This window comes from Oryza glaberrima, chromosome 9, assembly GCF_000147395.1.
Source record: "Oryza glaberrima chromosome 9, OglaRS2, whole genome shotgun sequence".
In the NCBI taxonomy this organism is placed as follows: domain Eukaryota; kingdom Viridiplantae; phylum Streptophyta; class Magnoliopsida; order Poales; family Poaceae; genus Oryza; species Oryza glaberrima.
This window is the reverse complement of record NC_068334.1, coordinates 6,652,440-6,676,289: the sequence shown is the minus strand read 5'-3', so window position 1 is coordinate 6,676,289 and position 23,850 is coordinate 6,652,440. Positions and strand designations below refer to the sequence as shown.

The 23,850-nt window shown below is 41.5% G+C and overlaps 2 protein-coding genes and 1 long non-coding RNA gene across 4 annotated transcripts; 2 read left to right on the top strand and 1 right to left on the bottom strand.

The window, feature by feature from the left end:
- The first annotated feature begins 2,002 nt into the window (after positions 1–2,002).
- LOC127785222 (glucose-1-phosphate adenylyltransferase small subunit 1, chloroplastic/amyloplastic) lies at positions 2,003–6,401 on the top strand. Its single transcript, XM_052312652.1, has 10 exons — positions 2,003–2,364; positions 2,989–3,285; positions 3,764–4,033; positions 4,124–4,303; positions 4,480–4,583; positions 4,684–4,795; positions 4,970–5,068; positions 5,141–5,260; positions 5,749–5,898; positions 6,105–6,401. Exons 1-9 carry the CDS (start codon positions 2,140–2,142, stop codon positions 5,863–5,865), a joined length of 1,524 nt encoding a protein of 507 aa, XP_052168612.1. The 5' UTR covers positions 2,003–2,139; the 3' UTR covers positions 5,866–5,898; positions 6,105–6,401.
- A 527-nt stretch (positions 6,402–6,928) lies between these two features.
- On the bottom strand, positions 6,929–11,735 carry LOC127785219 (pyrophosphate--fructose 6-phosphate 1-phosphotransferase subunit alpha-like). 2 transcript variants are annotated; one of them, XM_052312650.1, is made up of 20 exons: positions 11,653–11,735; positions 11,408–11,523; positions 11,076–11,242; positions 10,768–10,880; positions 10,513–10,587; positions 10,318–10,431; positions 10,035–10,102; positions 9,871–9,954; positions 9,624–9,677; positions 9,459–9,539; positions 9,271–9,364; positions 9,069–9,142; positions 8,875–8,985; positions 8,749–8,793; positions 8,609–8,665; positions 8,423–8,527; positions 8,224–8,340; positions 8,025–8,128; positions 7,527–7,692; positions 6,929–7,436 (listed from the first exon to the last, which is right to left on the bottom strand). In XM_052312650.1, the coding sequence occupies exons 1-20, from the start codon at positions 11,717–11,719 to the stop codon at positions 7,299–7,301; spliced, it is 1,950 nt and encodes a 649-aa protein (XP_052168610.1). In that variant the 5' UTR covers positions 11,720–11,735; the 3' UTR covers positions 6,929–7,298. The 2 variants fall into 2 exon arrangements, with proteins under 2 accessions (XP_052168610.1, XP_052168609.1); XM_052312649.1 differs by having other exon boundaries at positions 9,459–9,677.
- On the top strand, positions 8,027–11,500 carry LOC127785226 (uncharacterized). The gene is made up of 4 exons (XR_008019689.1): positions 8,027–8,131; positions 10,048–10,166; positions 10,290–10,441; positions 11,369–11,500. It is a non-coding gene; the product is annotated as an uncharacterized LOC127785226 (long non-coding RNA).
- Positions 11,736–23,850: the final 12,115 nt, after the last annotated feature.

The following is a 23,850-nucleotide window of genomic DNA, read 5'->3' as shown; positions in this document are numbered from 1 at the left end:
AAATTTATGCTATGCATTCTTCTGTCAGTTTCTGTCAGTGTTTAGTACTGAACTATTTGCACACATGCAGTTACCTTTGTACATGTTTCCATCAGAGCATTGTGTTTAATCTTCCTGAAACCTTTTCATCAGAGCACTATTTTGTAGAGGGTGTAAATGAACGATGCAACTTTTTTAGTGTTACACTTTGGAATAAGTGTAGGCTTCACAGTGAGGCGATGCTCTGCTTATGATATTTGTAGAAGATGTGAAATGGCAGGCATATCGTTAGATGAACAGCACAGGACATATGTATAAACAGAGTCCAAAGCTTTCATGGCCTTAGCCATGTAACTGTCAAGTAAGTGGTGGGCAGATTGAGCAGGATCAGAGCCATCCAATGTAATCTGATGACTTGATTTGATCGCTACAGCACCTGTGCAATATTAACTGTACAGTAGACGATCCGTTTCCTGGAGGTTGCGTACAACCGGAATTAGTATAGTCGCCTGCTCAAGATATCTCTCCTTAAGTTCTTTGTTTCAATATGGTACTTGCTCTAAGAGGCGTAATAATTTTAAGGATACCTAAATAGTTGCAATATCTATACTTAGTGAAATTAGTAACTTTCAATATATAATAATAATATAGATATAATCATTTTTATGCATTAATTCATGGCACATTAAGTTCTAACACCTAAAAAACAAGGAGGAATATATACTCCTATGTAATAAAATAATAGAGTTATCATAGTCGAGTGTATCCATAGCATAGCGAAAATCCACCGTATTGCGGTTTTGGTGCTAGTGTCAACAGTGTACTCAAGACTATTATATTCTTGTAACTTTAAGTGATCTATAGACATGTCAGCATGATGGTGATAATAAGATAATCGATACATGCAACACGTTTAAAGATTACATATGGCTATGTCACTTATCTTATTTGGTTGATTTTGTAAAATAAGCTACAAAGAACATAAAATTTATATGGATGTTATATCTTGGAAAGGCTCTATCTAAGAATGGGTTTTCCGAGAAAGCATGTGACAATAGTTATAGTTAATTATCATGCATAACACGAGTTGGTAATGGTAAAGGATGTCGACTAAAGTTATATACTTAAATTTTAAACTTTTGGTTAGTTACCGACGAGTCTATTTCACAACTATGGAATCCAACAAATATATTTGATTATGTTCAATCATAGCAAATCATGTCATCTGTCACACATTAGCTAATAACAAAAAGAAATTTCACCTAACTCACAGCACAAAAATTCGCTAGCCGTGCAAGATCATTTCTACTTTTCCTTACTTTTATTTCTCGTTCAGGGCGACCGGCCGAAACGTGAAATTTGCATATCAATCATTTGTCATTGTCTATATATAGATCCAATTCTGATGACATTGTGTGGTCCACTCAAGCACGTTTCCATCTCCCTTGATGCAATTCACTAAACACAAAATTCTTTTCCTACTTGTGCTGCTAACAAACAAAGTTTACTAGTAACAAATAGCCAAATCAACGGTGAGGAGAGCACACCATCTCTCACTGAATAGACACCTGTCATCCATACACCCATCTAGCTAATTAACAGCTTAATCACTTGATAAACAACTCACTCTGTTTCAACATCTAGTGCTTCACGTGATATCAATGTGACATTACACCTGTCTATTCTCAGCCCTCCAACCTAATAAACCCCGAAATACCCCTCCATGATTGATCCTTGATCCATAATCACTCACTTAAGATTCTAATAAACAGCTGGCAGGTTTCTAGTTTATTTTCTAGATTCTACAATTACAACATCTCAAGATCTGGATTGTTTAAGAGGATTTTTAGCAACCGAAGATTAGAAGTTGCAGCTGCGAAAAGCTCCTCCAAACATACCCAAAGTTTTCCAAGAAAATTCTTAAGGGCATTATGGTCATTCGACACACACATAGTACCATCTCTGTGGAAGCCCAGAAAGTGCTCTATAAATTCAGACAAAAATCGTCCTCTGTACCGCACACATCATCCCAGGGACAACCAAAGAAAAAGAAAAAAAAAAGAGAAAAAAAAGAGGGAACTTTTCACGGCCGCTGAAGCCTCTGACACTCCACTGTAGTGTGTCAGTACTCCGGCCACCTCTCTCGGCCGTTGCTCTCCCATGGCGATGATGGCGATGGGCGCGGCGTCCTGGGCCCCGATCCCGGCGCCGGCGAGGGCGGCGGCCGCATTCTATCCCGGCCGCGATCTTGCGGCGGCGAGGCGGCGGCGTGGGGCGGCGGCGGCGGTGGCGGCGGTGGCGGCGAGGAGGCCGTTCGTGTTCACTCCGCGGGCCGTGTCGGACTCCCGGAGCTCGCAGACGTGCCTCGATCCGGACGCTAGCACGGTACGCCGCGATCTCGCCGCCGGTGCCCAAAAAAATTCTACTCTTCCAGCTCTCGCTTTTTTCTTTGCGTTCACGTGGGGGAAAAGGTCGGATCCTTTTGGGTTGGGAAAATCGAAGGGTCGTTCTTGGGATTCGATGTGTTTGCCGTTATTTAACTCTACCCATTTGGATGAACAAAATGTGTTTGATATGTTTCTTGTGGGGATTCCTGCGAGTGCGAAGTGTTTGTTTTTTTAGAGTGTTTTGGTGTCGATTTCTCGGTGATTCTATCAGCTGTTGCGTTCAGTACACTCTCTGTGATTCAAGAAACGGTGGAAAGATGATGGTGACAGTATCTCTAGTTTAGTTGTTGGATGAAATATTGACATATCTTTAACGGTGGAAAGGTGATTGTTAGTGAGAACCCCGTAATAATTAATTAGTGGAGGATCTATCGTGGTCCATGGCTTGAATGTAATAATTGGCTCCAGATCTGTTGTAGTACTTTTGAGTTTATAATTTATTAGATTCTGTGGTAGAACTAGAAGTACCGAACTTGGAACTCAAGAGCATTTCATCTGTTATCTATATATAGTCTGATGATGATTTGTATTATTATTTTTACATCCGATTTTATTCCTGCAGAGTGTTCTTGGGATCATCCTTGGAGGTGGCGCTGGGACAAGGCTGTATCCGCTGACAAAGAAGAGGGCGAAGCCGGCGGTGCCGTTGGGTGCCAATTACAGGCTCATAGATATCCCGGTCAGCAACTGTCTGAACAGCAATGTGTCGAAGATCTATGTCCTGACGCAGTTCAACTCCGCGTCGCTCAATCGTCACCTCTCGAGGGCCTATGGAAACAACATTAGTGGTTACAAGAACGAGGGGTTCGTTGAAGTTCTTGCTGCGCAGCAGAGCCCAGAGAATCCTAACTGGTTTCAGGTATCTTGGTTAATCTGTATGAACTTGCCAAATATCTAGAGTAGTACTGTATTAGTTTGAATTGACTCGGTAAGTGGTAATTTTTGTACTATGCAGGTACTGGATGTTTCTGCTTCTGTGTATTATTGGTCTCGTTTAGCTGCAAAGATGCATGAATGCCAGTTAAAGTTTATACTTTAAAGGGTACAAAGAAAAGAAGGGGATAAATAATTAATATGAACATACACCCTGTTTTACGGAACAAAAAAAATATTAGGGTTAATGTTCTCCTGGTGATTCACTCTTCCATATTTTCTCACATTGATAGTTAAGTGAAACTGTTCACTAGTTTAGATGTTCCAATGATTTCTTTGGAATTGCAAACTAGAGTTAACATTGATAGATGAGCTCTTAGGTTATCAACTTTCATGTTATATGGTTTCTGTATGACAATACCTTAAGGACGCTGCCTAATTTATTTTGTTTCTTTCTGTCTCAGGGTACTGCAGATGCTGTGCGACAATACCTGTGGCTATTTGAGGAACACAATGTTATGGAGTTTCTCATTTTGGCTGGAGATCACCTGTACCGTATGGACTACCAAAAGTTCATTCAAGCCCACAGAGAAACAGATGCTGATATAACCGTTGCTGCGCTGCCCATGGATGAACAACGTGCTACAGCATTTGGCCTTATGAAGATTGATGATGAAGGGAGGATCATTGAATTTGCAGAAAAGCCAAAAGGAGAGAAGTTGAAATCAATGATGGTAATTGATGAGTCATCCGTTGAGACCATATGCAACCTGATCTGTTGAAGCATACATTTCAGTGATTGTCTGCATGTTTTGATCTTGCAGGTTGACACTACCATACTTGGCCTTGATACTGAGAGGGCAAAGGAATTGCCTTACATTGCTAGTATGGGAATCTATGTTTTTAGCAAAGATGTGATGCTTAAGCTTCTCCATGAAAATTTCCCTGCTGCAAATGACTTCGGAAGCGAGGTTATTCCTGGAGCAACAGAAATTGGAATGAGGGTACGCTATGCTCTTGAAACTTGTAGCATGTAGGGAATTTTTATCCTTCTCTCAGTTCATGCTGTAGGTTTTGTGAATTTTGGTATGTAAACTGCAGTTACATCATTTACTGTGAAATGTTACTTTACTTGATTTTTACTTTGAATGTTTGCTTATGCTGCTAATGTATTTGATAGGTTCAAGCTTACTTATATGATGGTTACTGGGAAGATATTGGTACTATAGAGGCATTCTACAATGCCAACTTGGGGATAACCAAGAAACCTGTGCCAGATTTTAGGTAAGGTTTACATTTTGCACTATGAAAACAAGTTACTTTTAAAAGGGTGCATTTCTGCTGAATTTTCTTCCTATTTTTGAGCAAACATTATTGTGTGCAGCTTCTATGACCGTTCTGCCCCAATTTATACGCAACCTCGATACTTGCCTCCATCAAAAGTTCTTGATGCTGATGTGACAGACAGTGTTATTGGTGAAGGTTGTGTTATTAGAGTAAGTATCCTTTTCAGATGAATTATCATAGCGTTCTATGATCTGTGGATAGTATTAGATCATAACATATTAGCACCTTGAGTTATTACTTGTTAGTCGAACATTTCTTTTTCATTGCTTCAAAACAGAGACCCTAAATTTGTTGACATGCCTTTCCCCCTTTATTTTGGCTAGCATTGCACAATCAACCATTCTGTGGTTGGACTCCGGTCCTGTATATCTGAAGGCGCAGTGATAGAGGACTCTCTGCTAATGGGTGCAGACTATTATGAGGTAAAATAAAACAAAACTATACTATATTATGGTGTATTGGTGTTGTGGGAACTTATTGCGCTTTTTGTTCAGACGGAGATGGACAAGAAAGCCCTTTCTGAGACTGGTGGCATTCCCATTGGTATTGGAAAGAATGCACACATCAGAAAAGCAATAATTGACAAGAATGCTCGTATTGGAGAAAATGTTAAGGTATTTCATATATATTTTTACTTTTGGTTGTCAATCAGATCAAGTGTGCCTTCTGTATTAACTGATCAACTATTCATTACTTGAAAGAAAAGAGAGGGACAAGCATATTTGTTTGAATACAAACATGGTACTTTCTCATGCTTTTTGTTAAAGGTGGCCTTTTGCAAATGTGCATCTTGCATCACTGGTTTGAAAGCCCTTTATCATTAAAAAATACTAATGTCATCATACTTTTTCCCCCTAAATTATCTTTCTTTTCAAATGCTGTCTTTTCTTGCCATGAGTTTTTGCCTTGTTGAGTATGGATCTTTAATTATTTACTTACTAAGCACAAACTGATAAATCCAGGCAACCCATATGGATCGATTTACATATTGTTTCTCTCACTTTTCCAGAGATGACCAGTTGATACGGAACTGAACAAAATGATGTGCAATGTTTATTGCATTAATTAATGATCAATCTTATATGATCTGTTGCTTGTACAGATAATCAATGTCGACAATATCCAAGAAGCTTCAAGGGAGACAGATGGATACTTCATCAAAAGTGGCATTGTCACTGTGATCAAGGACGCCTTAATCCCTAGCGGAACAGTCATATAAAGGCAACATTCACCAATCACCACTGTACATAAGGTTCTCTCAAATTCTCATATTTATTCTATTTAGAGCATTTGGACATTACCAATTCACCATGAAATGGGAAGCTTCTTTTTTTCCCTCTTACAAACAATTTCTACCAAAATTGGATCGACTGCCTTGCTTAATGCTAGAATTTGCTTAGTAGCTCGTAAGCCTCATATTTATGCTTAAATGACTGATTCTTTTGTTCTGTAATGCAGGTTGGGCCTTGCAGCATATGGTGATCTGATCTCCAGTGCACATCAAGCAATCAACTTTTAACGCCGTGGTTTATTCCATGCTGCCAGTTCACCAAGCTCTACATCAACTTGCAAGGATATCATAAAAAAAATAAAAATAAAAAAAAACAGGTGCCACTTAAAGGCACCATTTTACTGTTACTAGTATGAGCAACCGCTCTAGAGCCTAGAGGTGTTGTAAGTCCGAAAACCGTGTCTGAAATGTGGGTATTTTGATGTGTATAATCTTTATCCTTTTGCATGATCAGATTTAAATAACCTGAGCTTACTTTCTAGGGGCAATTGCAAATTTACCACTGCTTTGAATCGTTATTGCAAAACTGCCACTAAAAAATTGCACAAATGCCACTAGAACTGTCATTCAAGTGGTATCCTTGCAAAATTGAAAAAACCGGTGGCAAATTTGCAAATGCCCCTTTCGTGTCATGGATTTTGTCCTTGAGATTCACATATCTCAAACCAAAATGCTACAGAAGCAACCTAGATCTAAGGGATCGCCTGAATATGATGGTGTGATTTAGAGGTTTAAGTGTGATTCTGCAGTCACAGATTTTGGTATCTTGGTGCATGATGCTGTTGACCATTAGCATGCACTTCAGAAATCAGAATTTATATTTTCCAATGTGTGATTTGATCTGGCAGGAACTATTCATGCCTATATTGAAAATAGAAACATCAAGATGGATATGCAAAATAACACAATACTGAATTTCTACAGTTGAGCTATCTGTCAAATGAACATTTGATTGTAAATCATTTTATAGTTTGTTTCGCTAAGCCCTCACTTTGTTGGATCAAATTTACAGATGTTGAAAGCAGCTAACATGTAGGAATGACATGTCTTGATTATTGGCTAGGAAGCCACTGCAATTTGTACTTATTCGTATCCACTAGCTGGTCATATGCACGGCTGTGCAGTGTTTACTGACATGAATGGTAGGGTTCTTCACTTCTTCCCCTCAAAACAAAATAAAAATGAATAGCTGGGTTTTGTTCATATCACAAACAGAACAGAACAGCAAACAAAACAGCCTACCTAAGATCAGTAACCACTACTCACTCATGATTCTGATCCAATTCTACTAGATGGACTGATGTCATATGATGAACCCAATGACTAACTGACAAAAATTTCTTGTCTGATGAAGGTAACTTTCAGTTGAGATTGAACAGAGGGAGCTCTGCATAGAAGGGAGCCGACATCACCTTCAGCACATCCTTCACTGACGACATCGAGCTTATCGCCGCCTTCAGGATCTCCCTCGAGCATCCGGGCTTCACAATGTTCCTCACCTGGGATATCAGTTTGACAAGCTTCAACTACAGGTACTGAATTTTTTTTAGCTTTTATGAAGTTAACAGATTCAGATTTTGTTGACAAACCTTCTCCAAGTAGTCTTGCAGTAGCTTAATGTCACCCAGGTAGTCTTGGTCTTCAACAGTCAGTGTGATTGGCTTAACATCTGCTCCAGATCCATCAAATTGAATGCCCCCTGGAGTTCTGTAGAAATCATCTAACAGGAAGCTCGAGGCTTTCTCTCTCAGGAGCCTAGAGTAATGAGAGAAACAAGAATTAGTTTATAGTTTTCCTCTGCCTTATAATCTGAAGAGTCACTGTAAAAGATCAATGATATTAACACAAAAAATGATGCATTTATGTGTCTACATATTATGCAGAGTTAATCTAAACTAATTCTATATCATCTTACTGTTGCCTCATTAACTAAAAACTTTTGTGGCAATATTATTAACATTTTACCGGAGGAATCAACACATGATTTTTTATGACAAGCCGCTGAATGAGATTCATGGATGTCATTGTTCAGTCTTTTGCCTGAAGCAGCAAATTAATAGTTTTAAGGCTGTTAACTATGGACTTACGCATAAGCCTTCCCTTGCAGGTCAACTGGAGAAGGATGGATAACTGGCTTTCCAGTAGGAACAGCTCCAGGACTGCGTGAGTGCCTCTTCACACTCATCATTGCCTGGTAAGATTTAGAAACAGTGTATCACGTCACAAACTCGAACATTTAAAATGAGCATAATTAATGAAAACAATACAGTCAACTAAAAAGCATACTGTTAGAGGAACGGCAGCGCATCGCCATTTGTTTGTTGGTTCCTTCATATTTGTTGCAAAAGCCATGTAGCCATTCAGCCCAGCTGCTAGTATGTGCATGCAGATATGACCAAGAACCTGCATTCTTCAAGGTTTAGAGCCTATGGCATGTATATATATTTTTTATTTGTGACGAACATAGTTCAGGTTTACTACTTACATAGGCATAATCACAATCGAAGTTTGATGGTAGGGATCCCCGCGCTTGATACCCGAAGAAGTGGCAAACTGAGCTGAATTTCCTTCCAATGTATTTCCCCTCTTTCTGAGAATCAAGCACAATCAAATACAAAAAAGAACTGAATACTGAAATGGCACATAAAGCTCAAGTTTTAACTGAACTTACCATTCGCTTGTTCATTTCTGCTTCTACTAAATGAGCTAAGAGTTGCTCAGTATCAATCTGAAAATTTCAATGAAAAGTTTGACATCAAAAATTGTATTTTCATGAATAACTGAGTGTTGAGCATTCCAGAAAGCACAAACCTGGGATAATTGTGCTGAGTTATCGGAGTCTTGATGTAGTAGCAACTAAAACAAAAAGTTTTAAATCTTCAGACCACAATTTTTATTAATAAAGTAAACTATGTTAGTAATTTAATACACCAATACCTCTCTTCTTATGAAAGGAGGCAAGTAATTATACAAGGCAGTAGCCCATGGAGAAAGTTGAGATGGAATGTTGTTCTCAGGAACTTTATTGCTGTGGAGAATATTAATTTCCTACAATATGCATAAAGGAAACCAATAAGATTTCATAGAAATGAGATCTGTCGCTGCATTATATTGTAGTAACAAGTATAAACCTGAATAAGTGCAAACATTTCTGGAATGCTTTCGATTAGTCCCTCCGAAATAAGTAATACACCATGGTACTTCTCTGAAAAATTATATCCAATATATTAGATTGTCACAAAGTTACCTCATGTTTCTATTTAATTGATCTATGCACAATTCAGTCTTTAGTGAGAATTCATCAACTCAAAACAGCCAATGAATTGTAGAGACCTTGTGCTGCCCTTGCTTGCACTCCATCACATATCTTGCTTATAATTTCCTTCAAAGTGAGCTTGGAAAATGCCACTTCTTCCCCTAAAATAACCTGCATGCGAAAATGTACAATTATAAAAATAATTCTACAACTGTTCACTTATGCTAGATTTTACGATGCATTTGATCAAGGCGACAAGGCAGACCATATTTGGTTGTGATTGAAGTGCACACTCCAAGGCAACATGAGATGCTTTCCAACCCATCACACGGACAAAATGGTAGTACTGCAGGGAAATTATATAAATTAGATAAATAATAAGTGATCCTAATATGCCCAATTTATTATGATAGACTATAATAGAATTTACCTTCCCAGCTGAGATTGCATCGAGGCAAACATTACTTATAAGTTGGGAATTCACCTGAAAAGACATTTTCATAGAAGACATTTACATTAAAAAAAAACATGTCATGATGTAACTTTGTATCCTTTATTTAATTTTTTGGGGGAATCATACACTTGTATCCTTCATTTAATTTATTTTTGGGGGAACTGTAAATACTGTCTTAGCTTTAAATTGGAATTTTATTTGCTACATAGCCTGCAAGACTCACCTTGCACACTGTATCAAAACCAACAGTTGTCTCAACAAACTGATTCTTGAGATCACCATTTAATGAAACAGGCACACCTACAACCTATTAAACAGGAGAAAGATCTGAAAATGGGAGTTATATTCCAAACATGTGAGGATGTGGAATTAACAATATGTATATACCTTTGTCTTACAGTTGTGATTGGCAAATGTTTCTGCAAGCTGAGCAGCATCTGAATTGGAGGTCACCCCTGAAGACAAGATAACATCAAGAATTACTCAAGTCCTAAAGGCAGAGAATGTTTTTGAAATAAGGTTGATTGCTTGGTCCTTATTTTCATGTAACCCCAATTTTTTCACAGCTCTTTATTCACTCTAGATTGAAATGGCATGGAAGTGCTCATGTAAAATCCATTGTGATGTTTTTTTTTTCATCAGCAAATTTGCTGGTATAACCTATTAGTACCTCCAATGATGACGAGGCCATCCAAGTCAAGGTCACAGCATGTTGACATTGCAGCATTCACTTGCTCAGTTGTGTGGATTTGATCAACAGTTCTGCCGAGAAAATCAAAACCACCTTCAAGAAGGTAAAGACTTTCTTGTTATATAGGCCATAATATATTTAGAAAGCTAGCAATCAAGATCAATAAATTTAAACCTTGGTTTCTATATGCTGAAAGAGCATCATCTGTGATCTCCAATGTCTGATTTGCAAATAGGCCTTCTGTGCCACCTATTTAGAAATGCAAAGTTCTTCATGAGACTTATTTTTATCATATCTTTTTGCAGGAAATCAATATATATATACTAAGCCAATAAATGTCACAACAAGCAATCCAATAATGTAAATATCACACTGCTTCTTGTTAGTCCATTTAAAATCTAGAAATTGAAAGTATGCTCAACTACTCACCAATAAATCCAAGCAAAACACTTTGTAGATTTTGAGTTTTCATAGCATCATAGACGCCCCATATCACATTGTGCCCCCCTGGCGATTGCCTCCCAGAGAACACCACACCAACCCTAGATTCAAGTAAATATCAAGCCTGAGAATTGTGTGTTGATAGATCAAACATCAAGTTTTCAATGATAAAGAATTGACACTAGTTGCTATCACACTAATTCGGTGTTCAAGCCAAACTTGATTTGTTCTGATTTTTTTTCTCAACTGAAAAATGGATGGGGGTTTAGCACCATTCTGAAAAAAGGAAACCATACCTGATTGGTGGATGTTCATAGTTGGCTTGCGCGTCCATCTTGTTCGGCTTCAGGAAATGTACCAGAGGCTGACCAAAGGTGTTGGGAAATTCCTGCGCAACCATATTTGCACATGTCGGGTCGATGGTCGTCGTCGAATCGCCAAACTCCACTCTGATGGCCTTTCCCTGAACATGTTGGTTGAAAAACTTTGAGAGAATACAAATACAAGGACCTAAATACAAAGTGAAAATACTGTGTTCAAAACTTGCAACTTTTCGTAATTAGTGATGAAAAAAAGTAGCTTGATGCAGCTTGCAGGTGGTGAAGATGAAGGAGGGGAGCTTGCAAACCTGAAGGCATGGAGGCAGCTCCGGCTGATGCAGAGCCCTCCTCTTCTGCAATCCGGTGAGCTCCCTCGGCTTGCCGAGGTCCGCGTTCATGGACATCTCCCTTCTTGCTCTTCTTGCTGCAAAGAAAGTACAAAGTACAAACTTACTTTGCAATTTGTTCTTGGTGCAGTTTTTTTTTTCTCCTTGTGTTCTTGCAGCCCTTTTTGTAGGGAGACAATGGAAGAAGAAGAAGAAGAAAGTGAGACTTTTTGGTGCTCCTGCAGTTTCTTGGCCCTCTGATGACACCAACAGAAATTTGACCCCAGATTCCATTGTTGCATTTGTCTGTGTGTTTGATGTTCAAGGGTGCAACTGTGTGAATTGTGATTGGTCAAGTGGAGTGGCCTTCTAGGTTGCCAGGATGCAGGTGACCTTTTTATTTTTATTTTTTTAAGAAAAATAAAATCAACCTGCCTACACAAAAAAAAATATTTGATACATCTGACCATAATAAGTATCGCAACAGAAGTACAGAACCCTCTCTTGCGCTTTGTTTGTGAACATTTATCGAAATTCCACACAATTTTAGGGTCCTTTGAATTGGAGGAAAAACATAGGAATTTTGGAGGATTTCAATCCTATAGGAAAATTTTCTATTAAGCCCTTTGAAACAAAGGATTGAATCATATCCAATCCTTTGAAATTCCTATGGAATGGACAATCCTATAGAGATTTTGGAGGAAATTTAGCAAGAGCTTCAATCTCTTGGTAACATTTCTTTGAGTCTATCTATCTCATCCAATTCCTGCGTTTTTCCTGTGGTTCAATCAAACGGTCATTCCTATGTTTTTCCTGCGTTTTGTAATCCTCTGTTTTACACTTGCATTCCTATCCAAATTCTATGTTTTCCCTATTCCTACGTTTTCTCAATCCTACGATTCAAAGGGGCCCGGAATTGGTCTATGTGTTGGACTGTTGATGCTCAAGAGTTTTGTGTAGAGCTGTGATTGGTCAGGTGGAGTGACCATCTAGAACCAGGTGGTGAGTGACGTGTGCAGTCTGTGGGCCATCCTTGGAGAAATGTTCGGAGGAAAAAAAACAAAAGATTAAATCACAAACAAAATTAATCCCAGCAACACAAGTCCAAACATGCTATGTGCCATCAACCTTTTTTTAAAAAAAATCAAATCCTAGGATCGATTTCACGCGTCAATTAAAGAACTGAGTAAAGTGGGTGATCGATGCTAAATTCTTGTCTCCTTTTGCAAAAGCCAAATAATTGGGGCCACGGAGCCATCATCAAAGGCTAGAATTTAGTTCTCCCAATTAATTAAGATTTAAACAACCATTAATTCGATTCGTCGGCGCATTTCGTTGGTCAGCATCCACTTGTTGGAAACCTTTCACGTCGCCGGCCTCCTGGAAAGAAAGCAACAAAACCAAACCTTGTTTTTGCTCACTCGCCGTTTCGTGCGTTCTCTGTGGGTGGTTTTTCACTCGTTTCGCCGGTGTAGTCTTCTAAGTCGGACTTTCGAAGGGACGGTTGATTCAATAGTGATTCTTCTTTCTTTCTTTTTTTTTCAACACACACTACAGACACATGCGCTGATATAAATGCGTGAAGGCTCACTTTTATAAACGCACACAAACACATTTAGGCTCAGTTCGTTTGTCCAGGTTCCAACCTCTCCTTCTCGATTTCCGCGCGCACGCTTTTCAAACTGCTATTTCGGTGCGTTTTTTGCAAAAATTTTCTATACGAAAGTTGTTTAAAGAAAAGTCATATTGTTCCATTTTTGAAAAAAAAATAGCTAATACTTAATTAATCACGTGCTAGTGGATTGTTCCGTTTTCCATGCAAGAGGCAAGCGTTCCAAACCTGCTCTCTCGAATGCAGCCTTAACCACTATGACAACCTCCGAACTGAAGACTAGGACGGTACATCTTGATATTGACGAGGTTATCACGGATATCTTGCTATTAAAGAGTATGTCTCTTACCAATTAAAACACAACTAGCTGCAAACGAGAGTATCCATGTTAAGTTTATATCTTGGACCGAGATATATAAACAGGTTGCATTACAAAAGACCTAACTACTCCCACCGTTTTAGGTTATAAGATGTTTTAACGTTGGTCAAAGTCGACTAAGTTTAGACAAATATAGTACCCCTTCTAAAATATAATAACTTTTAGCCCTCAAGATTTGTCCCAAAATATAACAGCTTCTTCACCAACATTCACTTTCTAACCAATCACAACTCTCCACCATTTACTTTTCTCATATACTTTCACTACTCAACGTATCACAACCCCCTACCATTCACTTCTACCTACTTTCTTAATAACCATGTCCAACTCTAAAAAATAATTATATTCTGGGACGGATGGAGTAATAGTTACATTACCAAATTAGTTTTATTAAATTAATAATTAAACATATTTATATAATAAATTTATCTTTGATAATAAAACAGTTTAACTGACCAAAGTCAAAACATCTTGTAACCTAAAACGGAGGGAGTAGTTGATAGCTGTTAGAATAATTAGGCTAGGCCCAACTTATCCTATTAAATCTCAAAGGCCCATAATAAGTGTTAAGGATAATAATACCACCTCAGGATTTAAGCGAGGAATATCTCAACCTAAATAGGGAGTTATTGGAGGCCCCCTGTTGACTGGTTGAGGTGGGGGTCGGAGGCTGGGCCGAGGCCGTGGGCGAGGCGAGGCGTGGCGTGGCTGGCTGGCGGCGGCGGGCGTGCGTGCATCGTGTCGCTATTCTTTTGCAGCCACTAACCACGTTCCCACGACTCTCTCCGCAACAGCGCGTCCACGTTCCAACGGCCGCCTCTCTCTCCTGATAGATAAGGAGGCCGCGAGTCCGATCTGGAACGTATGCTTGCTTATTTCCCGGTGTTAGTTCCTCCTCCTCCGCGCCAGTGCTGTTCTCGCTTCCTCGCTTCTGATCTCTTGCGCGCACGAGAGATTGGAAGGAGCAGTGCCTCCGAAACCACATCTTCGCTTGAGATCTGCACCGGGTAGGTGGGTGATCAGGTTTTTGGGGAGTGCCTCCCGCATGACTGCTCGCCATGTCTAGAGTTTCCGCCGCCGCTGCTGGAGGAGATGGTGGAGGTGGTGCGCCGCCAGGAGCTGGAGCCGGAGGTGGTGCGCCAGGAGCTGGAGCCGGTGCCGCGAACGACAACATCAACGGAGGCAATTCTACCTCACAATCTAGCGGAGGGCCATTCTCGGGGTATATCCTTCTCCTGTTCCTGTTCCCTTTGCTAGCGCTATCGCTTTACTGTTATGTGCGCTATGTTCCTGTTCCTGACATTCATGATGCCTCTAGCATGTTATTGCGTTACTGTAATGTTCTTGTTCCTGACATTCATGATGCGCATAGTATGCTACTGGTTATATTGAGATCACCCTACACTGCTTATGCCATGATTATTGCTTTAATATTTTGGATTAAAATATGCCGATTCATGACTATATTTCCAACAATCTAAAAACCTAATAGGTCATTTTCGGTAGTTGGCTTTGCTGCTGCACTGAAACCACATGCTTTTGATGGTTCTAACTATAAGAGATGGAAAGCACGTGCACTATTGTGGTTGACAGCGATGCAGTGCTTCTATGTTTCACGGGGCAAACGAAGTGAACCACCTCTTTCTCCTGAGGAAGAGGCTAAGTTCGAGACTTCGGATTGCCTGTTCCGTGGAGCATTGATCAGTGTACTCGCTGACAACATAGTGGACGTGTACATGCACATGCCTTCCGGGAAGGACATGTGGGATGCACTTGAGGCCAAGTTCGGAATTTCTGACGCCGGCAGTGAGCTGTATGTCATGGAGCAGTTCTATGACTACAAGATGGTCGATGACCATTCTGTAGTAGAACAAGCTCATGAGATTCAGATGCTGGCTAAGGAACTTGAGAACAACAACTGTGAGTTGCCGGACAAGTTTGTGGCGGGTGGCATTATTGCCAAACTGCCACCTTCTTGGTCGGACTTTGCCACTTCTCTAAAGCACAAGAGACAAGAGTTTAGTGTTTCTGATCTCATTGGCTCTTTGGGTGTTGAGGAGAAGGCGAGGGCAAAGGACGTCCGGGGCAAAAAGGTTGAGGGAGGTTCTAGTGCCAATATGGTACAGAAGAAGAACCCTCATGCATCCCACAACAACAAGAAAGTCAAGCCTGATGTTAAACCCAAGGCTGCAACCAACTTTAAGAAGAAAGGCAAGGGAAAGGCAAAGGGAGACTGCTTTGTGTGTGGCAAGTCTGGGCATTGGGCCAAGGACTGTCCTGAGCGCAAAGACAGGAAGTCTGCCAACATGGTTATTAGCGAGGGCGGAGGAACGTCGGGGTACGGTAAAATATTACCTACAGTTCTCTCTGTTCTTCACTCACCTGATTGGTGGGTGGACACTGGTGCTAATATTCATGTATGTGCTGACATTTCTCTGTTTTCTTCTTATCAGGTCGGGAGAGGTTCCTCCTTGTTGATGGGAAACGGGTCGCTTGCGGCTGTTCATGGTGTTGGTACGGTCGATCTGAAGTTTACTTCGGGAAAGACTGTGCAGCTGAAGAACGTGCAGCATGTCCCTTTAATAAAGAAGAATCTTGTTAGCGGCTCTCTATTGTGTAGAGAAGGTTTTAGACTTGTGTTTGAGTCCAATAAATGTGTCGTATCTAAATATGGGACTTTTGTTGGAAAAGGTTATGACAGCGGAGGCTTGTTCCGCTTTTCTTTGAATGACATGTGTAATAATCATAATGCTGTGAACCATATTAGCGAGAATGATGAGTCTAATGTGTGGCATTCGCGACTCTGTCATGTGAATTTCGGTTGTATGACGCGCTTAGCTAACATGAGTTTAATTCCAAAATTCACTTTGGTCAAAGGTTCCAAGTGCCATACTTGCGTTCAATCGAAACAACCTCGCAAGCCTCACAAGGCATCTGAGGCGAGGAATTTGGCACCTCTAGAACTCGTTCATTCCGATTTGTGCGAAATGAACGGCGTGTTGACTAAAGGGGGAAAGAAATATTTCGTGACACTGATAGATGATTGCACTAGATTTTGCTATGTGTATCTATTGAAAACAACGGATGAGGCATTGCATTACTTTAAAATCTATAAAACTGAGGTAGAAAACCAACTTGAAAGGAAAATCAAACGGTTGAGGTCTGATAGAGGTGGGGAGTATTTTTCCAATGAGTTTTCATCCTTTTGCAAAGAGTTTGGAATTATTCATGAGAGGATGCCTCCCTATTCACCCCAATCAAATGGGGTGGCCGAAAGGAAGAACCGTACTCTAACTGAGATGGTGAATGCCATGTTAGACACTGCGGGGCTTTCCAAGGAATGGTGGGGTGAGGCAGTTTTGACCGCCTGTCATGTCCTGAATAAAATTCCAATGAAGCATAAGGAAGTAACACCATTCGAGGAATGGGAAAGGAAGAAATTAAATCTCTCATACCTACGAACATGGGGCTGTTTGGCCAAGGTAAATGTACCTATAGCCAAAAAGCGGAAACTTGGACCAAATACTGTTGATACTGTGTTCCTTGGTTATGCTATTCACAGTGTGGGTTATAGATTCTTAATAGTAAACTCTGGTGTACCCGACATGCATGTTGGTACAATTCTTGAGTCCAGAGATGCTACATTCTTTAAGAATGAATTTCCCATGAAACATACACCTAGCACTTCTAGTAAAGAAACCGTCATGCCCCATGAGCACTTTGCACCGATAGAACACAATGATCAAACGCCTGAGGAAAATCCTGAGGAGGACAACATTGTAGATACTTGCAAGAGTAAGAGACAAAGGGTTGCAAAATCCTTTAGAGATGACTACATTGTATACCTCGTGGATGACACCCCAAGAACCATAGAAGAGGCATATTCATCTCCTGACGCTGACTACTGGAAGGAAGCAGTACGCAGTGAAATGGACTCGATTATGTCTAATGGTACTTGGGAAGTCGTTGAGCGTCCATATGGGTGCAAGCCCGTAGGATGCAAATGGGTTTTCAAGAAAAAGCTTAGACCTGATGGTACAATTGAAAAGTACAAGGCAAGGCTTGTGGCCAAGGGTTATACCCAAAAGGAAGGCGAGGACTTCTTCGACACATACTCACCAGTTGCTCGCTTGACCACGATTCGAGTACTACTTGCTCTGGCAGCCTCTCATAGTCTTCTCGTCCATCAGATGGACGTTAAGACAGCTTTCCTAAACAGAGAGCTGGAGGAGGAGATCTATATGGATCAACCAGACGGGTATGTACTAGAAGGTCAGGAGGGAATGGTGTGTAAATTGTTGAAATCCTTGTATGGCCTCAAGCAAGCACCTAAGCAATGGCATGAGAAGTTTGACACCACGCTTACATCTGCAGGCTTTGTTGTGAACGAAGCTGACAAATGTGTGTACTATCGCTATGGTGGGGGAGAAGGAGTGATCTTGTGCCTATATGTCGATGACATATTGATCTTTGGGACCAGCCTTAATGTGATTAAGGAGGTCAAGGACTATCTGTCCAAGAGTTTTGAAATGAAGGATTTGGGAGAGGCTGATGTTATTCTTAACATCAAACTACAAAAAGGAGATGAGGGTGGGATTACACTTGTGCAATCCCACTATGTGGACAAGGTTTTGAGTCGCTTTGGATATAGTGACTGCAAGCCAACTCCTACTCCTTATGATCCCAGCGTGCTATTAAGGAAAAACCAAAGAATAGCAAGGGATCAACTGAGATACTCTCAAATCATTGGTTCATTGATGTACTTGGCTAGTGCAACGATGCCTGACATCTCATTTGCTGTAAGCAAGCTGAGCCGGTTTGTCTCAAATCCGGGAGATGATCATTGGCAGGCTCTAGAAAGAGTAATGCGCTATCTAAAGGGCACTATGAGCTATGGAATTCACTATACCGGGTATCCAAAAGTACTAGAAGGGTATAGTGACTCAAACTGGATATCTGATGCTGATGAGATAAAAGCCACAAGTGGATATGTGTTCACACTTAGAGGTGGCGCTGTTTCCTAGAAGTCTTGCAAGCAGACCATCTTAACGAGGTCAACAATGGAAGCAGAACTTACAGCACTAGATACTGCGACAGTTGAGGCCGAGTGGCTTCGTGAACTCCTGTTGGATTTGCCGATGGTTGAAAAACTAGTGCCAGCTATCCTAATGAACTGTAATAATCAAACAGTGATTATTAAAGTGAACAGTTCAAAGGACAACACGAAGTCATCTAGGCACATCAAGAGAAGACTGAAATCTGTCAGAAAGCAGAAAAACTCCGGAGTGATAGCATTGGACTATGTCCAAACGGCTAGAAATCTGGCAGATCAGTTTACCAAGGGGCTACCACGTAATGTGATAGACAGTGCATTGAGGGAAATGGGCTTGATACCCACCTAAGGTTGCACAATAGTGGAAACCTGTCCATTGTGATCGGAGATCCCGTGAATTTGGATGGCGAAACAAACTATTGTGTGACTGAGAGAAGAGACCCTTGAAAAGGGCTCATTTCCATGGTGTGCTTCTCTTCTTTCCTGCATGGTAGGATGGCTCATGCCTTAATGTGATCCGAGTGGCTTCTCCAAGCAGAGATGTTGACCTGCAGAACATCTCAGAAGGAACACACCTATATGAGTTCGACTGCTGGTCACAGTCTATGAGGTTTGGGCGATCTCTAGATACTCATGAAAGGCCTGGAGTTTGACTTATATGCTCCAACCAGAGGGGATGCGAACGGCAGCCCAGTACCAGTCAAGGTTCTGAGTGAAACCTGATCACACAAAACTGACAATTCAAAGCATAGTCCATTGTTCAGTTGTGGTCTGATGTAGCTCATTTCCTAGGTGGAAGTTCAACTTAACAGTCTCCACCAAAACCCTGGTATATCAAACAGGCACAACATTGAGAACATTTCTTATGAGCCTTGAAATTTGATGGGGATTGTTAGAATAATTGGGCTAGGCCCAATTTATCCTATTAAATCTCAAAGGCCCATAATAAGTGTTAAGGATAATAATACCACCTCAGGATTTAAGCGAGGAATATCTCAACCTAAATAGGGAGTTATTGGAGGCCCCCTGTTGACTGGTTGAGGTAGGGGTCGGAAGGCCAAACGCGCGCGCGCGTCGGGCCGGGCCGGGCCGTGGGCGTGGCGTGGCGTGGCTGGCGGCGTGCGTCACGTCGCTATTCTTTTGCAGCCACTAACCACGTTCCCACGACTCTCTCCACAACAGCGCGTCCACGTTCCAACGGCCGCCTTTCTCTCCTGATAGATAAGGAGGCCGCGAGTCCGATCTGGAACGTACACTTGCTTATTTTCCGGTGTTAGTTCCTCCTCCTCCGCGCCAGTGTTGTTCTCGCTTCCTCGCTTCTGATCTCTTGCGCGCACGAGAGATTCTGCTCCTCCGAAACCACATCTTCGCCTGAGATCTGCACCGGGTAGGCGGGTGATCAGGTTTTTGGGAGTGCCTCCCGCACGACTGCTCGCCATGTCTGGAGTTTCCGCCGCCGCTGCTGGAGGAGATGGCGGAGGAGATGGCGGAGGTGGTGCGCCGCCAGGAGCTGGAGCCGAGGTGGTGCGCCAGGAGCTGGAGCCGGTGCCGCGAACGACAACATCAACGGAGGCAATTCTGCCTCACAATCCAGCGGAGGGCCATTCTCGGGGTATATCCTTCTCCTGTTCCTGTTCCCTTTGCTAGCGCTATCGCTTTACTGTTATGTGCGCTATGTCTGTTCCTGACATTCATGATGCCTCTAACATGTTATTGTGTTACTGTAATGTTCCTGTTCCTGACATTCATGATGCGCATAGTATACTACTGGTTATGTTGAGATCACCCTACACTGCTTATGCCATGATTATTGCTTTAATATTTTAGATTAAAATATGCCGATTCATGACTATATTTCCAACAATAGCTATGCTCACTTTGCTGATGATGTTTCTTCTTCACGCTGAAGAATCTGTGTTGCCTGCATATGGTTAGATTTGAACAGGAAAGATGATTGCGCAGAATCTCTGGAAGTCTCCCATTCCGCCATTCGATTGATGAATCCAGGACATTCGTAGCTAGGATCCCACGGGTTTGGACAATCGAGGTTGATACGATCGATCGTCGTTGTCGCGGGAACATTTCGCATAGCTAGGCACCGTCAGAATTGTCAGGCTACACGCCTACACATAGCCCACATAGGCTCAGCTCCACATTCCATCTGCAGACAGGCACAGAGGCTTGCTCAAAACTTGGCAGGCTGGAAACAATTTGCATTGCAAACAGTATTATGTTCCTCCTGAATCCTTATTAGTTACTGTCTTGCTTATTTTTCATGTAATGCAAAATTTGATGTGATGTCTGTTTTTTCATTTTGTTAGTATGTGAAAGCAGTAGCCAACCCAGAAAAAAATCATCAGAAGTCACATACATATCATAACATATGGAGTATATTACTATAATTTTGAACTAATAATATGGTAATAGGCTAAAACAACTAAAAATTAAAATTCTACTCGGGATTCGGAGATCCAGGTAGAATAACGTAAGAACGCCCCTGCCTGAAAGTTCTTTCAACAGTAAATACATTGGATTACATCTCTCGGCAAGACAGTCCTTGGCCATCTTTCTTTTTCTCTTTTTTCTTCGTCACAACAAAGCAAATTGGCTTTGCCATCTCATTCTAATGTTCCTTTTCGTTTTCTGCAAATTAACTATCTGAGTTTCAGATTATGGCGTGTATCACGAGCTGGAAAATAATTTATGGCTAATGAATTTGTAGGATTGAACAAGACCAAACAAAGCTACCGGGGGAGGAGGTGTTAATGGTAGGTAAACCAAAAACCCAAAATCTTTTGCGGAATAAAAGATTTTCCTCGAACATTGTAGATGACGAACCCCTGTTGCCATCAGTCGATCCGCTCCCAAGCCGCCGATCAGACTGCCGTAGCCTCGCCAATCAGACTGCGCGCACACCTGCAGTTAGATTAAAACCTTGGGGAGACTAAAATCAAGGAAAAGCAAAAGAAAACTGAAAAGAAAAACTCAGCCAGCTCACCCACAAGCCAACCACACGCCGACGGTACCACCACACATCACTAGGGAGAAAACCTTGCACCAAGCTAGCTACTGCTATGCGAGACCGGTCGCTGCTAGGCCTACAACATCGCGACACCGCTCAAAGCTGATAGAGCCAAACAACTGAAGGACACAAGCGCTCGCAAATGACATCCTGATATTAGATTGCATAGGGAGAGGGTGAGAGAGTAGAAAGATCTTCCCATCCCCCTATAGACCCACCCGTCAACATAGAGCCAAGAGCACCGCAAACCGCCCAACCAGCACAAGCCTTGCTAGGCAGCTAATCACCAAAAGTGAGGACTCCCGAACATCATCACAATTTAGAGCTTTGGAGGAAAAATGTGAGAGAGAAGAAAGATGCGCTCTTCCCCCACACAGACTCGCCACCATCATGACAACCAAGCACCGTTGCAGTTGAGGACCAACAATTCAAAGCGAAAAAGGCATAGGTATCTCCACGGACGACGCCTCCAAGGAGGTTGCGACACGGGAGCATCACCATCACCCGCCCAAGGACTCTTGAGCGAGGTTTTTCCTCGGGGAAACTCGTCGGAGAAGGAAAGAGGGCACACCTCAGCACTGCCTCCAAGGAGGACTATGCATGGATGCATCTCTCCAAATATATTTTTAAAACAATTTTCTCTTCTAAATTATTTATCTGATATATGATCTGCTAACGAGTTCATTGTAATTAAATATTTACAATAATATCTCATGTAATTATATTCCGATTGATAAATATATATGTTTTAACAAATAAAATTTGATGTTTCATACATCTATTGCACATTTTAAGTTTTGATTTTGTAATATTTTTGGATGAGTGTGGTTGGCGCTCAACATTTCATACAATGGTTTGTTGGTGTTGCAACCAATATTTATTAAATGTTGCATCCTTTAAAACAATTGATGAACTGAGCTGAAACATTTAATCCAGGGATGAAACAATTTTCCCCAACTTACGAAACAACGACTAACGCCTAGCTCTATCCAAAATTGTGCCAAAATATTTCTTTTCTATGAGTAATTTTATTTTATTTTTCCTTATTTTTGAAGTTTGAAATGTATGGTTATTACATAGGTAGGTCCGAATTTTTTTAACAAAGAAGTATGAGTGATTCTATATTCGTCAAAGGGTGTATTTGACACTCTACTTTCTCATCTTCTACACTCTTATTTTCTACACACGTGTTTCCCCAACTGCTAAACGGTGTGGCATTTGTAAAAAAAAATCGATAGAAAAATGTTTTAAAAATTGTATCAATTCATTTTTCAATTTGTTTAGCTAACTTAATTAATCATACGCTAATGGGCTACCTTGTTTTCCATGTGGGGAACGAGTTGCGAACCAATAGGTTCGAACCAAGCCTAAGAGTATCTCCAATAGCCTCTCCATCTCACTCTCCAAGTCAAAATTTAGCAACTTTATTTTGAAAGAAAATCGTACTCCAACAGCCTCTCCATTCCACTCTCCAAGCCATTCGGATGGCCAAACTCCTTCTCTCACTTGCCAAACTTGGCCAACCTATCCCACTTGCCATCCATGGGTCCCACAACCTCCTATTCACTTTTTCTCCGTTCGGGAGCAGAGTGGCCAAAGGGGAGAGGTAGTGGCTGACGGCGGAAGCTTGAGGATGGCGAGATCTCTGATGACCATACGGAGGCACGGGACCTGGTCCCCTCGGAGTGGCAAGCCAATGGCAAGATCTCCGTAGGCGGCGGCACCCTGCAGGAGAATCCGAAGAAGAAGCAACGCCCTACAGGACCACCGCCTTTGTTTGTTGGCCCAGTGCCGCTACCGCCCTTGCCGGTGCGAGCAAGAGGTCCTGCACCACCCATTTGCCTGAATCCACGTTGTCGCCGTTTGCCCAAATCCACGTCACCGCTTCGTCATCGTCACGCCCATGCACAACCTCACCGCTTATGCCCGAGACGACGAGGATAGTGGTGGCGACGGTGACCATTGCCACCGCCTACGGTCCCGCGGGGATTTGGCCAGTGGCATGACAGAGAAGAGGAGAGGGTGGAGAGAGAGAGGAGAGAGAGGGTGAAGAAGTGGTGAAATAGTAGAGAGGCTAATAGGTGAGACCCACATTTAGATTCGATAGTGTAACAGAGAGTCTGTTGAAGTGAAATGCAAATTAGACTTTCCATTTGGTTTGGCAAGTTGGACAAATAGTCATTTGAAGAATGAGATTTGGAGTTTCTGTTGAAGATGCTCTAAGAGCTATGCTCTAAAACAGGCAACATTTATAATGAAAACTGTCAAATTTGTACGAAAGTTCAATATTTTTTCCCCAAAAGTTGATTCAAAATTTTGAAAATGGATTGAGATTGTGTTCCTCGGTTTCTAATATGTG

What these genes read in the sequence shown, in the direction of transcription:
- LOC127785222 (XM_052312652.1), top strand. Translation starts at nt 2,140, where the DNA reads ATGGCGATGATGGCGATGGGCGCGGCGTCCTGGGCCCCGATCCCGGCG. An exon ending in AAACCTGTGCCAGATTTTAG is followed by an intron (nt 4,584 to 4,683) that starts GTAAGGTTTACA and finishes TATTGTGTGCAG; the next exon opens with CTTCTATGACCGTTCTGCCC. An exon ending in TGGGTGCAGACTATTATGAG is followed by an intron (nt 5,069 to 5,140) that starts GTAAAATAAAAC and finishes CTTTTTGTTCAG; the next exon opens with ACGGAGATGGACAAGAAAGC.
- LOC127785219 (XM_052312649.1), bottom strand. Translation starts at nt 11,719, where the DNA reads ATGGAATCTGGGGTCAAATTTCTGTTGGTGTCATCAGAGGGCCAAGAA. An exon ending in AACTGCAGGAGCACCAAAAA is followed by an intron (nt 11,524 to 11,652) that starts GTCTCACTTTCT and finishes CTTTCTTTGCAG; the next exon opens with CAAGAAGAGCAAGAAGGGAG. An exon ending in CTCCTTTCATAAGAAGAGAG is followed by an intron (nt 8,794 to 8,874) that starts GTATTGGTGTAT and finishes TTTTTGTTTTAG; the next exon opens with TTGCTACTACATCAAGACTC.